Source organism: Vicugna pacos, chromosome 23 (assembly GCF_048564905.1).
Source record: "Vicugna pacos chromosome 23, VicPac4, whole genome shotgun sequence".
Taxonomy (NCBI): domain Eukaryota; kingdom Metazoa; phylum Chordata; class Mammalia; order Artiodactyla; family Camelidae; genus Vicugna; species Vicugna pacos.
In genome coordinates this window covers 21,770,952-21,787,325 of record NC_133009.1, presented here as the reverse complement: position 1 = coordinate 21,787,325, position 16,374 = coordinate 21,770,952, and the positions used below count along the sequence as shown (strand labels likewise).

Sequence of the window (16,374 nt, the reverse complement as noted above, 5' to 3'; positions counted from 1 at the left end):
AGGGTTTGATAAGATATGTTCTATAATTTAAATTCTTAGTATAATTGAAAAAAATAGTCCATTAAAAAGAAAAAGTTCTTAATATGGATAAGTTAATTTGTCTGGTATTTGAGGTATTCTTATAAGTGCTAGGAGTGAGAAAGGGGGTTACAGAAGAAAGAATTTACTTTCTTTTTTGATAGTAGGAAAAAGGGGAAGATCATTGTCTGGACCATTAAAAAAATGGTACCAGGCAGTCTGGGGCTCCCTGAAAACTCAAGTCCTTGTCCTTGAGACAGGCAACAAAAGTGAGAAAATTCTATTTCTTTCTAATGAAATAGAACTTTCTCACCTGTTTATTAATACTTAAGAAGTGTCAAGATCATTATATCAGAATGCTGGAGTTGGAAGGAAGGTGTTGGGGAGTATCTCAAAGGCTGTCTAATGTCCAGGAAGCTTCGCCAGGTGCCATCTACATGTAGGAATTCACTGTGGTTCAGGCATGACTCTGGGCCCTGCTGTCTCAGAAACTCTTTAACTTCTTGGCATTCCTTCTTCAGGGAAGACCTACACTAACCCACTCCACCAAGACTGATGTTGAACCGGGACATTCATTTATTCATTTACAGAAAGATGTGACGATCTCCTGGATACTGGGGAGGGCGCCTCCAAGCCACAAAGCCCAACTTCAATCCCAAGGTTGCTTGGTGAGCAGGGTATAATGGTAAGAACAGACACCATTAAGCATTTTGTGAGTGTTCAAAACTTATAAAACATTGTGACAGTTAGCCCTGGTCAAATGGGCAGATTTCATCCTCACAATTTTTGTGAGAAAAATATTTATCTTCCTTATATCGATGAGACTACTGAGAAAGGTATTATAGCTTTTTAACTCTAAGAGGTACATTTTTTCAGATGTGAATATCCTGCAAACAAAATACATTTTACAATTGGTTACCAAACTCTATGAAATGTGGTCACTTTTTGTTTATTCATCCATCAAATATTTATTAAATGTCTGGCATAGGCTGGGTACTATGCAATTTGCCCTGATGGGGACCAGTGTATCAATGTCCTTGCTCTCACTAAGTTTAGTCTAGTCGAGGAGACCACAAATCAGCAAACAAATCAACAAAATGTCAGCTTGTGAGAGTTGCTGTGAAGGAAATAAGCAAGGCAATGTGACTGAATATAATATGAAGGGTGGGGCCAAGGAGGACAGGGGACTCAGGGTGGCTCTCTTAAGGGTAACATTGGAGCCGAGACCTAAGAGCCATCCAGTGGTCTTCACTGTGGGCTAAGGAGGTGCCAGGAGATAGATAGTTCCTCTCAGCCACACAGCCTAGGGCTCCTGGCTGTAAGCAGCCCCTTCCAGGGTTCCCAGGAAGGCAGCCTGGGCAGCATGGATCTCACCTGTGTCCCATGGTTGCTGCAGTGCTGAGCAGATAAGCGGTGTCTACCACCTGTTGCTCATGTGATGTGCTGAGGGCAGCCAAGGAAGTACTCCAGCCCCTGAATTCCTGCTTAATCCTGCAGGGCAGGGAGTATTGCCTGTCATGGGCAAGGAGCCCGAGGAATGCTGTGCCGGGTGCCCAAGATGTGTTGGTGTAGCCCAAAATTCAGCCAATCAGGGTTGGGGACAAGAAGGCTGAACAGCCTCCTGGAGCAGATTTGAATTTCTGTCCTCCTGTCAGGTGCTTCTCTCCTGTTTAGTGCATAGAATCTCTTTGGTGGTGACTAAGGCAGCTGCAGAGTGACTGCTTAGCAATTCACGTGCCTTTTGCAAATTTGAGCTGTATCATCATTTTTACATACTTGATCTTTAAAAAATTTAATTGGATTCAAAATTCATTCACAAGAAATTCCAAGATTACATTTGTCATTGAAAAAAAAGGAAGAATTTTAAATATATAACTTCAACTATTATACTTTTTTGAATGACTGATAACAATTATATTGAAGTTTTTCAATGATGAGATCCTCAAGAATATGAAGAGCTCTTCATCATGAAATCTTGATCAGAAATGGCATATGGCCACTTCAAGTATAAAACCTGATAAAAAAATTATGTTCATGGACATAAGCTCAACGCTTCTCATTAAAACTTTAAAAACATTTTATTTGGGAGTTTTACACAAGTTTGATATTTATTATCTTCTTTAAAACAATTTCCTCTTATAGTGGTTATATAATATAAAAATATATAATGAAAATTTTAATCAAGTTCCATATGAATGGCTCCAAATCCCCTGCACCTTTCCTCCATGTACCTTACAAAGAGGATCTTTTTTCAAGAGATATAGGAAAGTGGGAAATGTTGCCTTAGAAGATGAGGGAGCCAGCCCTGTGAAAAGCGTGGGGAGAGCATTCAAGCTGCAAAACACAAGTGTAGTGACCCTCAGGAGGGAAGAACTTGAAAGATAAGGTAACTGGCCTGGAGTAGAAGGCCACTAGGGAGGGGGAGCACAATTCTATGAGGGAGGGCAGGTCATGAAATGCTTTAACCAAGAGTAGCTGCGGGAGGCCTCTGAATAGATTTATGCAAGGGTGCGACTTAATCTGATTTACATTCTATAAATTTAATCACTGCACAGTAGTGCAGAGGATGGAATACAGAAATGCAAGAGTGGACAAAGAAAGGTCATGTTGGAAGTGACTATGGGGCCAGGTGAAAGATGAGAAGGAGAGGAGGAAAGGAGTAGGTCATTCTGAGAAGCTTTTGAGAGGTAGGACCAATAGGATTATAAGTGTGAAAGAAAGGGAGGCTTAAGTAGTATGCCTGCTTTTTTGTTTGAGCATTTAAGTAAATCATAATGCCATTTACTGGGCAAGACTTAAGGAGGGACAGTTATGGAGAGAGGACTGGGATCCAAAGCCTCAGGACATATTTTTCATCAAAATGCAAACAGAAAGAATCACAGATGACAAGAGATTTAATAGGCATATCAACCACATGTTTGGCTCCTATGAAACACATTGAAGTATCTATAGATGAAATTATATAAAATCTGTGATTTGCTTTGAAATAATTCAAGTCAGGGAGGTAGGTGGAAGGAGTAGAAGTACAGATGAAACACAAGACTGGTCATGAGTAGATCACTTTTGAAGCCAGCTGATAGGTACATTATACTATGCTACTTTTGTGTATGTTTGAAAATTCCATGCAACAGGATGAGATCACTTAATGAAGAGGTTCAACAAATAGGGAAAGGTCCCACACTGGGGGTGGAGTGGAGTGGAGGTGGCAGCGCTAGAGCAGTGGAAAGAAAGAGATGAGACTGCTGTCCTAGATAATAAACAAGTAAACAAATATGACAGTTAAATCAATGTGATAAAGTGTGCATGGGGATAGCACCTGCGTGGCCAGAAGCAGCAGCTCCTTGTGGCAGTAATCTCTGCATTTGACTGACACAGGACTCCAGCAGATATTAACAGTGGTCCTTTTAAAGTCCTTTCCATTCTACTTTTTAAACTTTTACTTGTAAATAGGTCTGAATTAGTGACCATAAGCTTTCGATTCTAGGGGAAAGTGTTTTAACTAAAAAGCTTTTTCTCCCCTCCTCTCCATTGTGTTTTAAACTCTAAATTTTAGGCCATTATTAGCCCAAGAGTTCTAGAAGTAGAGCCAACTCAGGATTGACCCTGGTGCCCCTTTAGAATCCCTTTTGCCCTGACAGCCTTCCTTCCCCCCATCATCTGACTCTAAAGTCCTCTTCTCCACTCAGCTACAGTTTTTGCCACTCTTAGGACTCCAGGGACTTCTTTCCTTCCCTTCCTCCAAGTGCTACTTCCCTGGGCAAGCCAATGCTTCCAGAGATCATAAGCCCCAAGAAGGTTTGTGTTGTTCACTGCTGTATTCCAGCACCAGAATTGTGCCTAGCACATAGTTGGCACTCAATATTCACTCAGTGAGAGAACTTCCAGAAGCCACTAGGTAGGTAACCAGACACCTACCTACCCAGGTGCTAAATGTGCTCAATTCTACAACTAGAAAAAAATTGGGTGATCTCTCTTCATATAGATAAATGTTACTTCCATTTTACAGATGGACAGCTGAGTTGGTTCAGATAATCCAAGAGCAGAATTCTTTCACTTAAAATAGTCTTTCTCATCCTTAGAAATATTTGTAAAGCCAAAAAATAGAAGCTCTGGAAAAATCTAGCATATAAAGAGAACATTATCCATGTCGTTTAACATTTCTTAAAGATACGATGAATTTAATTGATGTAGAACAGCCTTCCTGGAAAACTCCTGGAAAAAACCCAACAAATATTTAGGTTTCCTCAAAACAAAACAAAAAACAAGCAAAAAAACTCCTCTTCTTGGCCTGAATTATAGGAACTCTTAGCTGGCAGCTCTGTCAAGGCTTTTTTGCATATGTGCTTTTAGGATAGGCTTGCAGATTGCATGTGTTCTGCGCAGCAACCACAGACACTTAACATTCATTAAATAATAATGAAACAGGAGGCTTGGATTTTTGTTTGTTTCTCTTGGGTTTGTTCCTCACTTAAGTGACCTTGGACAAATCTACTCCCTCCCTCATATCTGATTTCCATATATGTTTCAGGATAATGTTTATGACTAAGATGCTTTATAAGATCTTTAGACTACATCTATAAAATTTATCTCCTTCACTATCCTATGGGATGTCTGCATGACACTTCTATTGAAAACCTTCACACATAGTTGCAGAGTGTTGCCAATACCATCTAGGGATGGTGCAGATATTCTAAAGCCAATGAAATGACAACGTGGATAACTTGAACAGTGAAGTCTGTTTCCTATGCTACTGAGAATTAGAAAATGGATAAACGTAATAATCCCCAAACGTTTTCCTTATTTCTGCCGTTTTCCGCCGCATCTAAACTATGCAGAAGCTGCTGACAACATTTGACTATCCTGTATTTGGCAATTCTACCGAATACTGAAACGGTCCAAAGGCCCAAATGGCTAATAGGACGAGCTGCCAGGACTGGTCGTCATGCCTCTGGTGCAGTTGGCTTTGTATTCCATACATTGTTTTAGAGGCTTACAAAATACAGCCATCTTGCATCAGGCATCCTGACCCAAGAAGGCGAGCCCAGTCCCCTCCGCCCTGGAGATGCCACCTGCAAGGGGTCGGGCGTCCTAGGTGGCAGAGCCCCGGCGGACCGCCCGCAGCCCGCACCGCGGGGCCCGCCTCGGCCCAAGCTGGTGTCTTCAGTGAATAAAGTTGTCGGCGGGCGGGCCGGCTGCACCTGGCCCGGAGCGAAAGCGTGAAGAGGGCGGTCCATCCTCTCTGCCAGTTGCCAAAGCAGCCCCATCCGAAAGTGGGCGCGGGACGCAAGGCTTCTATTTGCAAGCTTCCTGTTGGGCAGTGTTTTCAACTGGGGTGCGGCGACCGCGCGGGCCGAGTCCTCCTCCCCGCCCCCACGCCGCCCGGGGAGCCTCGTGGACGCGCGCCGGGGCCTGCGCGGGAGCTGGGCACCCCCCTCCCTCGCCCTCCCGGCCGCGGCCCGAGACGCCCGCAGGCCGGGCGTTCACCGGCCGCGCCTCCGCCCGCCTGCCCCTCCCCTCGACTTCACCCTGGACGCCCCAAACCCGGGCTTCCTGAGTTCGATGACGTGTGTGCACGCAGCGGGGTGGGAGTGCAGGGCCGGGGAGCGGGAGTTAAAACGGGGGTAGGCGGGCGGGCGTCTCGGCAGGAGCCGGCGGCCCTTCGGCGTGTCTTTTGTGTTTGTACACACACGGCGCGAGGCGGCCGGGAGGAGGGAGCGGGCGGCGCGCGGGGGAGGGGCGAGCGCGCGCCAGCGAACGGCCGCGCGGGGGGAGGGGGAGGGGCGGGGCTCGAGCGAGGGGCGGGGGCGGGGCCGAGCCTTCCCTCCATTGTGTGTGATTGGTTGGCGCGCGGCGCGGGGGCGGGGCGGCGTGTGTTGGGGGATAGCCTCGGTGTCAGCCATCTTTCAATTGTGTTCGCAGCCGCCGCCGCGCCGCCGTCGCTCTCCAACGCCAGCGCCGCCTCTAGCTTGCCGAGCTCCAGCCGAAGGAGAAGGGGGGTAAGTTTCCCCGTCTGCCCGCTTCCCCGGAACCGAGCCCCGCTTGCCGTCAGCCCCGGGTCGGGCCCCGGAGGTGCGGGGAGGGGACTCAGGGTCCCTCCAGCTTGGCCCACAAACTTTTTGGCCCAGAAATGGAGATGAGGAGCGAGTTTCTCTCTCCCCTCAGGCGGCGGCGGCTCCGGCGGCTCCCCCGTCTCTCGCCGCCTCAGCCCAACAGCAGCAACCGCCGCGTCGCCGAGCCTGCTCTCCCTCCTCCCTGCGCCCCTGGCTCCTCTTTCTTCGGTGAAATCCCGCCCGCCGCCCCTTCCCGGGACCCCAGACCTTCACCACGACCCGCGCGGGCCTCTTAACTACCGCCCCTGGGCCCCGGCCCCCAGTTTTCGGGCGGGAAAAGGGTGAAAATCGCCGCTGCTTCCCACCGTGGGGTAACTCGCTTTTTGCTGCCTCCCCACAGTTGTTGCTAAGCTTCACCATCTTGTCTCTCTTCTCTGGTCACCGACCATATTTTTTCCCCCGTTTCTCTCTTCCCCATTTCAAAAAAGGAGGAAAAATTTTTAAAGAGAAACTGTTTTTTTCTCCTTTTTTAGAGAAGCGGAAACTTGATGCATTTGAAATGCAAAAAAAACTTTTGCATTTTGGAGGGCGGCACGTGGCAGGGGATCAGGGGATTTTCGAGCGTTTTGGTGTTTTGTCTCTTTGGAAGGGAATCGGATACGTTTTGCGATTGTTTCCATTTTGTTCTGGTCTGGGAGGCTAGTTTGTGCCTGCGCGAGACGCTGGGAGCGAGGCGGGCAGGCTGGGGGGAACCCTCTGCCGAGGGGCCGGAGAAGGCGAAACCAAAAGTTTATGTGGTGCTGGGGTGGACCTGTCGGCCGGTCTTGTGCGTTAATTAAAGCCCGGGTGCGGGGCACTTTTTTTTTTTTTTTATTTCATTGCGAAGCCTGTGAGGACTGGACGCGAGGACGTGCTTTGTAGACTGCTCGCTGGTGGTAGCTGCTTTCTCTTGTTTTTTGAGACGCCTTTTTGTCAACATAACTGTAGAGATGCAAAACCAGGAATATTTGCAGATATTTACAGGAAATCTATCAACTGCCAGGCGTAAGGGGGGGCTGCGGGGGGGGGCTAAAACCTTTTTTGCTGTAATTTGATTCGACCTTTCTGTGGTTTGTGGCTTCATTCTTTTGACTTTTGTCGGTCGAATGTTTCAGATATTTCTAATTTCTACTTTAATTAAAGAAACTGAAGCGAAGGCTATTAGGGGTCTTTTTGTTTTGCCATTTATCGCTCAGATTCGGCATTTTGAGAGATGATGGGTGTTAATGCTAACAATTTTCTAGTACTACAGTTTGTTTCAAGAAGTCTTATTTGGGTGGTAGATAAAATCTGCACCTTTTCAAATTATATAACATTACGGACTTATGTTTTTTTTAATATTGACCATAATATCCAGATGGGGGGGCTGTGGTAGTGAACTGTATGTTTGGTGGTTGCGTATGGTGATTTTTTTTTTTTTTTTTTGATGCTAGTAGGTAAGTAAGGAGGTCTCTATACCATGGCTCGTACAAAGCAGACCGCCCGCAAATCGACCGGTGGTAAAGCACCGAGGAAGCAACTGGCTACAAAAGCCGCTCGCAAGAGTGCGCCCTCTACTGGAGGGGTGAAGAAACCTCATCGTTACAGGTATTAAAAAGAAGAGGAAAAAATGGGACAGTCTTACCTCCTGAAGCAGTGTCTGTATAATCTAATAAAAAGATGTATAGTAAACATACTTTTTGCTTTAGAGAAACTGATTTACTAATACTCCAAAATATATATATAATCTTAGTGTTAGGTTTTATTGATAACATGTTAAATTTTTGAAGCCATAATTTTGCCCATAGGCTAAGGGAGGCGTTTCATCACTGATAACGTTAGTAGAATAGAGTAACATTATATTTAGCTGTTAAGTTAGTAATGTATATTTTTTTAATAGGTGAGTTTTTAAATACGTTTTTCAGGATGCTCTTGCTTTTGGTAAAATAATCAGGATTGGAGGGCATGTTAAGTTCTTGTCCTTCATTTACTTGAATTGGTTTATTTCCTTCTATTAGCACGTTTAGTTTTGAACTACCCTGAGCAGTGTTGTTAAGGGCATCTGCCATTAGAGGGCAGAAGTTGTCCGTATTTAGGTACTCTCTGCAAATGATTTTACAGTTAACCTAAAATAAAAGCTCATAAAATAGAAGAAATAAGTCAGAATTGGGGTAAATTTCTTGCTGTAAATTACTTAGTTTAAAAAAAAACTTCCATATGGAAGACACACCATACAATCCAGAGTATTCCAATTTAACCAGGAGGGATGGGCAGTAGTCAAAGTAAAGGTGTTCTGGGAAATCAAACTTAAATACCACAAGTATGTTTTTAAATGAAGCTCATTGGGTTGTATTGGTAAGTCTTTCAGAAGAATTGAGGGTGCGGGTGGGAAGGAGAGTGGTGCCTTGAGAAGAGTGAACAATTTTGACTTTGTTAGTGACCTAGTATCTTCCCAAGTTGTAATGATACCAGAAATTAGTTTTATGTATATATTATTAAAGATGAAAAAAATAAAGAGGGCTTTTATTTAACTCCCTGCCAGAAATCTACTTTAATAGTATGCTTTTTGCTTTAAAGATATTGTTGTGTTGCTCTTAATAGACCTGAATATTCAGCTCATAAATTGATGGGTGAAAATTGATACAGAAGCTGAAGAATAGTTGAGTGATTTATTTTTTGAAACGTTGGTCTCTATAAAGCTCATCTCTCTTAGGTTTTTCTATGTATTTGGTAACCACTTTAATGTGTTTTGTTTTAAAGGCCTGGTACCGTGGCACTCCGTGAAATTAGACGTTATCAGAAGTCCACTGAACTTCTGATTCGCAAACTTCCCTTCCAGCGTCTGGTGCGGGAAATTGCTCAGGACTTCAAAACAGATCTGCGCTTCCAGAGTGCGGCTATTGGTGCTTTGCAGGTAAAATGGTGGGTGGGAAAGGCTCTAAGAGTTGGCAATCCTGCTTTGTACCAAGAACAGTTCTAAATCTTTGCATAAGATGGTACCATTTAATCATCACAAACCAAAGAGGTAGGTGATACTTATTTCAATGTTGAGATGTCAGAAATTTTGAGTTGCTCAAGGTCATACACAGAACATGTAATTTAAAAATTTTAGACATTGCAGTGTTTAGGGGAACAAGAACCCTCAGATTTGGCTTAGGGATGCTGCAGAACATTACAAGGTCATGGGACTAAAGGTCTGTATTGGTAATTAGTTTCAAACAGTGACTCTTACAAAAGGAGAGTTGGAATAAATGGCTTCCTGGATCTGAAGAGGCAGTCAAAGTGGAGAGAACATAGTATCTCGGATGAGAATAGGCAGCATTAAAGAATTGTGCATTGAGGTACAAGAGGCATGAGTGGTAGTTAGGATTGGATTGATGACGGGGAGAAAAGGTGTGCTTAAAGATGATACTGGGCTTGTGGAGATACAGGAATTTGAAGACTTGTAGTTTGCTAACGGGGATTATGGATTTCCCCTTAAGTGGGAAACAATGTATTTAATCTTAGCTCCAGTGTGTCAGAACTTTGAGAAATACTGTTTTAGCTGTGGTTATGTATTTTAAATATTGGTTTGTGCCAAGATTAAAGCTTGAAATGCCCACAAATAAGATACTTGATTATGTGGGTATAATTAACATCAGTCACTTTAGTAACCTTTTATGTTAATATGTTTGACATTTGTTAGGTCATTGTAGTCCAAAGTATGGTAAGACTACCACCTCCATCTGAGTGTGGGGTTAGAGGTGATTAAAAATGCAGATTGCTAGGTACCTCCACAGACCTGAATCAGAATCTCTTTTGGAGGAGGGTCCAGAATCTACATGCACTCCATTGGAGGATTTTTCAAGGCTGCTGTTGCCAAGCTTTTTCCTTTATGTGTGAGCAAAATTTGATAGGTGGATTCTACCCTGAAGTGTAATTGGTTGAGCTGTTTCTATGGTTAGTCTGAACTTCATTTGATTGGTGAATTCCAGGAGTAGGCATCCATTAAATTGTCAATGAATTGAAATTACTGAAATTTCAAACTACTAAAATCTTCCAGTGCTGTTACTTAAAACTTTTATTTTCTGTTTTAATCATTAACTATCTCTAGGTCCCATTTTGTTTGTTATTACAATTGCTAATCGCATTTTCCCCACTAGTTTTAAACATAGAGATATTACTAATATTCTCAAACATTGATCCAAAGCTGCTAATTTTGTAGTTACAGTTAGCAGGGCTATGCTTGAAGAACACAACATTATACTTTAAAGTCCAACATTGTTGAGCTTAAGTGTCAATGATGGAGACTTGTAAGTGGATTACTAAACAATGTAGGTAAAAGACTGTGGTCTTTTTTTAAATTCCTTTGTAAACTTTAATGTTGCTGTTATTAAGGTGTGTATTTTATATTTGCCAGTAAGTGTGGTTGTATTGGTTTTGAGCAAAATGTTCAACTCTGCTGCCCGTAGTTCTATAGCATTAGGTAGCTCTTAACTTTATTGGAAGAGTAATCTTTGTTACAAGTATTTTTGTCTTGTGTTTGCTTTTTTTATACATAGACTTCATTTCTGTTACGATAACAAAGATGTAGAATTTGCTAATGGAAATAGGGCAATGGAAGAGAGCAGTTGAAGTAGAATTCCAAGTCACTATTTTTGCGTTTAGAATTAAACAGTGTACAACTTTTGTAATACAACTAAATAGGAGTGTCCAGTGAGGATGGTAAAGAAATTAGTTTAGATTTGCTGTAGATATCAAGAATTAACTAACTTAAAATTTAGTCTTTGCCCCTAATAACTGAGAGTTTGAACTAAGGTATCCTTGTGTTAAAAATGGACATTGGTAGCTTGAAATTGTAGGAGAGTTCGACGTTGAATATACTCAAAATGTTGTAAATTAGTATTTCCTTCCAGTTATAGTTTTTCTTTTGCTGTTATCTGTTGATACTAGAATTAGAAAAATATGGGTCATGATCATATTCCCTGTGAGTATTGACTCTTCCAGAGTTAACCAGACACAACCCTGTAAAACAGATAGCCAGGTTCTAAGACAGCAGTGAGAGCCCCAGCTGTCACACGTCACATTTGAGTAGTACCACAGGAGCCAATAGATCATTCCACTCTTAAATGGTCTCAGAATTGCAGGACCTGTTGGCTTGTCCATATAGCAGCTCATGATGCTGTCTTTTGCAGAAGCATTCTAGATTTGCGTAATTTTGAGATACGCTGAGTGAAACAAAACTAAACTGTTTTCTTTCTATAGGAACTTAAGTCCTAGTATCTGATGTGCTGTGAACCCCTAAGAATAGTCTACAGTATGCTATGTTTCTAAACTTTTTACCCATCTCTGGAATATCCCAAGAAGAGTGAATCCCTGAATATTTAAGGACTTTCTCTCTCTCTTTTATTTTCCTTTTTTTGTGGGGGTAGTGGTACGAGAACTAGATGTTATTGGGGAGTTTTTTCTTGCTTCATTTACTGGGAATTGAACTCAGGACTTCGTGCTTGCTAAGCACACACTCCACCACTGAGCTATACCGTCCCCCAGGAGTTTGGCTTTTAATATATTCTTTGGAGTAGGTAAGGTACAGGGGACTAATTACATATAAAAGATGCAAATTTCAAATAGGGTTAGATATTAAAAAATGAGCAAATACTTCTGGAATCTCTACTTGAGGGCAAGGCATTATGAGTATAAAATGAGCTTTGTTGTTAAGTAATTTAAGGGCATTAAAAGATGGCTGGTGTACAAGGCCACTTTGAATGCCAAGGAGTTAGGAGCTCAGTTACCTGCACTTGAGAACTAGGATCAAGAAGATTGTTTGCTTTCTCCTTCATGGAATAGTCTTGAGCTGGGCCTTAAAGGATAGGTAAATAAGACAGCTCTTGATAACAGATGCTGCAGAAAGACATGTAAGGATGATAAAATTTGGATGAAACAGAATTTTATGGAAGAGAGAGAAAAGGCTAAAAAGGATGAGAGTTTAAATGTAAAGAAAATGATTTTTCATAAGATGGAATAATGTAAACCATTTGAATTAATTGTCGCTGTGTTAGTGCTTGGGGGGGTGATAATTAGATGTACTTATTTTTATTTATTTATTTATTTATTTATTAATGGAGGTACTGGGGGTTGGACCCAGGACCTCATGCAAGCTGATCACATGCTCTGCTACTGAGCTATATCCTTCCACCGTGTTTGTGCTTTTAAAAGCAGAATCTCAAGTTTTATGGCAAAGTCAAAATGTTTGTAAAAAGCAAATCTGGCTCTTCCCATCTGTATATCTTGTGTATTATATAGTGTTGTGGGGCTTGAATTGCTCAAGTATGTGTTTCTCTTTTAGTTTTTATCATTATCTAAAGGCTCCAAATGAAAATAATTTTTTAAATTAGGACAAAATAGCAACTATAAAAGTCCATGTTTTTTCTAAACATATGCACAGAGAAATAACTTGTTTTAGAGAGGCTCAGTAACATCTTTCATTTAGTGCTCCTAATCCACTAAAACAGTTGGACTGATAAAACAGTAGCTTCATTTCAAAATAAGTAAGCAGATATTTTAACTTAGACTAAAGGATTCATCAACATTTCAGACAATTGTAAGATGTACTAACGATTTGAGTTATTTGTAAGTAGAAATTCCCCTTTTTCCTCTTTACGTGCCAAGTGTTGGTGAATGATTCATATAGGTAGCAGTTTTTGACTAAAAATAGGGATAAGAAGATGCCTTCAAAAAATCTTACGTGTAATGGGGAAAACCAGAGGGGGTCAGTATTAATACTGGAGGGCAACAAATACCATTACAGAGATTGGGGTTCCTAGAGAAAGATACAGTTAGTGAGGAACATGGGGGGTAAAATAGGTCACTGTGTGTAACTAAGACACTAATCTGGTGTGTTCCGGGACCCTGTCGTGCTCTAGTGGTAAAACTGTGAGGTTTTAAAGGAGAGGAAGATGAGGACCGTATGATGGAAACCAGTGATCAACTATATTGGATTATTTGGCAAGGCAAAAGTTGAAACATAATGAAGTGTGGGTAGGATTCAGAAAAAGGAGGACTTGATGGGGTAGGAAAGAGTATTACTTCAGATTGGATGCATAATTCCATATATCTTTGTAAGGATGAGAACGTTAAGAGTTTCAGTTGGATTTCTTTACTTCACACATTTCAGTTTACTAGAAATCACATTACATTAGAAAATTAAACTTTTCTTAGAAATGAAATAATTTGACTTTTGTATTTGATAAAGGTTTACGGAATTGAGTTTTTCACTTTCTGTAAGCTGCCTTTAGCCTTGTCTCACAGATTTTTAAATGTAAGGATTTGGTAAAATAGTCAACATCTTCTGAAGTAGGTTTTTAAAGTGCTTTAAAACTTTATCATTCTAACTGATATAAATGTATTTTAACGTTGATGGTGGTAACATTAATTTTTTTTCCTTTATCCCTGTTGTAGGAGGCAAGTGAGGCCTATCTGGTTGGCCTTTTTGAAGACACCAACCTGTGTGCTATCCATGCCAAACGTGTAACAATTATGCCAAAAGACATCCAGCTAGCACGCCGCATACGTGGAGAACGTGCTTAAGAATCCATTATGATGGGAAACATTTCATTCTTTAAAAAAAAAAAATCTCTTCTTCCTGTTATTGGTAGTTCTGAACGTTAGATATTTTTTTTCCATGGGGTCAAAAGGTACCTAAGTATATGATTGCAAGTGGAAAAATAGGGGACAGAAATCAGGTATTGGCAGTTTTTCCATTTTCATTTGTGTGTGAATTTTTAATATAAATGCGGGGACATAAAGCATTAATGCAAGTCAAAATGTTTCAGTGAACAAGTTTCAGCAGTTCAACTTTATAACAATTATAAATAAACCTGTTAAATTTTTCTGGACAATGCCAGCATTTGGATTTTTTTAAATAAGTAAATTTCTTATTGATGGCAACTAAATGGTGTTTGTAGCATTTTTATCATACAGTAGATTCCATCCATTCACTATACTTTTCTAACTGAGTTGTCCTACATGCAAGTACATGTTTTTAATGTTGTCTGTCTTCTGTGCTGTTCCTGTAAGTTTGCTATTAAAATACATTAAACTATACCTGCTTTTGGTCTTTACTATCAACCTTACCTGTACAGTTAATTCACTTGAAATTTCCATATTCAGAATAACTTTAGTACAAGTGTGTTGTCACTTTATATCTGAAACATAAGACTCAAGAGAAGTATAAGCGTTGTATGGGAAGGAAACAAGCTACTGGCTTTCCTAATTTTTAAAAATTTGTAGGTGGTAAATCTTTGCCAAAACTCTTTGAATTTAAACTTTTTGGATATGTGTATTTTGAACCAACAGTTCTCAAACCTAGCTGGCCAACAGAATCACATAGAAATAGTTAAATTTGTATCAGTAGTAAAACTACACTTAGAAACAATATACACTATTAAACTTTGAATGTTAAATGGTAATTTAACTGCAGATGTAAGGCTTGAGCTCAAAAATTAGCTGGCTATTTTAAGATACTGTGTTAACCCCAAAGTTATAAATTAAATACCTATAATTATTCTTAGCACTGCATTTTATTTAGCAATGGGGTGATTAATGTGGAATAAGGATGAACCATAGACAACATTCCTAAATGTACTGACACTGGTTTAACATAAGAGTGAAGACGCTCTGGAAGTGAAGTGAGATGAACAAATTGGAGCTAAGAATAGATTTGTGTCAAGATACAACTTTGGGCTTACAAACTAAACACTGGTCTTAAGCTCCTTTTTAGCAGTAACTTCATTTTTAGATTATAGGTCATTATAAAATCCAATGATAAAAAATTTTACAGCCTGTTTTTAACTTGTTTACCTGGGATCCTGCTTTTTAGTGTGATCCTTTGTATATTCTTCTACAGGCAGGCACTAGAATTACTTGGATTATTAGCAGGAGCATCTATTCATTGCGTTATATACTACTGAGAGCCAATTGTTGCTGAATGTCACCTGTTTGGTATTCTGCAGTTTTGAAAAGGGACAAATGGCCTAATCCTGAAAAAATTAGGGAAAATAGGTGTCAAAGGTAGGAAAAGTTGCCTGCTAGAATCTGTTGTGGACCAACTATTTACAAATGATGTGATAGCATCCTTTAGGTTCTTAGAATCAGTCTTTTGCTCTAGAAGTTTTAGTGAACTTAAAGTATGTTTAATAAAGAATAGTTTAGGTGGAGTTTCTACTGTGGCTTCCAGCAGTGTCGGCGTGAACACTGGCCTCTGCAAATGAAGCTCCAGAAATTTCAGACAACGTGGGAGATTGGCTTCGGGGCGTCTACCACTTCACTACGGATAGGAATGACTTACGGAGGAACTTAATCCTCAATTTGGGGCTCTTTGCTGCAGGAGTCTGGCTGGCGAGGAATTTGAGTGACATTGACCTAATGGCACCTCAGCCAGGGGTGTAGGCATAAAGACACACGGAACCCCTGTGCTGTACTCGAACCTTCCAAAATAGAGCCTCCAGTTGTGACCATCACAAGACTTGTCCTGATGACAGATGAAGTTTGATTTCCTTCCCTGCCTGATTTCCTTTTCTTTGCTGAGTCCACTCAGAACACCTTTCACTAGTCAGTAGGCAGGCTTCAGCTAAAGTGTTGTCCTCTGTTCTGTAAAATTCTGTACATAGTTCCTAAGTTTTTGCAGGGGATGATCTTTGCTCTTGCCCTGAGGAATAATCTAGTGGTATTTTAACAAATATCTGAAATAAAGACTGTACACCAAGACAAAAAAAAAGAAAAAAGAAAAGAATAGCTTAGCTTAGCACTCAAAAGTGCATAGATGTCTGTTCAATGTACTGAGCTTGTCTCAATATACCATGGTCTGTTGATGTTTGACAGGTATTATTTCTCTAAGGTAGGTAACTCATTCCTGCTTATAATGAGGCAATTAAATTTGGGAGAATTACTTAGTTAACTAGGGTCCAAACAGTATGCATATTTTTCAGCTTAGGGTTATTTGACTTAGATGTGTGTGATCTGCCACGTCCATCGATCCCTGGGTTAATGCTCATTAACATGGACGGATAATTCTTCCCTAATATGCTTTGGAGTTGGCTACATGACAACTTACCCAGGAAATGTGTCTAGTGAATTGGTGTTGGGCCTAAAGTGATGTGTGGGGACCATAGCTAAACCCATCACTCAGGTATTAAGTTCAGTTTTTAGCATTGCAACAAGGTGGTAACCAGCCTTTGAATATAAAGTATCTTAGGAAAATAGCTGATTAATACATGATCCCAGAAGAATGTTCCTAAAGTCTAAATCAACT

General features: G+C 41.0%; 1 protein-coding gene across 2 annotated transcripts; it reads left to right on the top strand.

The window, feature by feature from the left end:
• The first annotated feature begins 5,878 nt into the window (after positions 1–5,878).
• Positions 5,879–14,168, top strand: H3-3A (H3.3 histone A). 2 transcript variants are annotated; one of them, XM_072948649.1, is made up of 4 exons: positions 5,879–6,014; positions 7,541–7,694; positions 8,847–9,000; positions 13,524–14,168. In XM_072948649.1, exons 2-4 carry the CDS (start codon positions 7,567–7,569, stop codon positions 13,650–13,652), a joined length of 411 nt encoding a protein of 136 aa, XP_072804750.1. In that variant the 5' UTR covers positions 5,879–6,014; positions 7,541–7,566; the 3' UTR covers positions 13,653–14,168. The 2 variants fall into 2 exon arrangements, with proteins under 2 accessions (XP_072804750.1, XP_072804751.1); XM_072948650.1 differs by having other exon boundaries at positions 5,894–6,014; positions 7,544–7,694.
• The last annotated feature ends 2,206 nt before the right edge of the window (positions 14,169–16,374 follow it).

What these genes read in the sequence shown, in the direction of transcription:
- H3-3A (XM_072948649.1), top strand. Translation starts at nt 7,567, where the DNA reads ATGGCTCGTACAAAGCAGACCGCCCGCAAATCGACCGGTGGTAAAGCA. An exon ending in AAGAAACCTCATCGTTACAG is followed by an intron (nt 7,695 to 8,846) that starts GTATTAAAAAGA and finishes TTTGTTTTAAAG; the next exon opens with GCCTGGTACCGTGGCACTCC. An exon ending in CGGCTATTGGTGCTTTGCAG is followed by an intron (nt 9,001 to 13,523) that starts GTAAAATGGTGG and finishes TCCCTGTTGTAG; the next exon opens with GAGGCAAGTGAGGCCTATCT.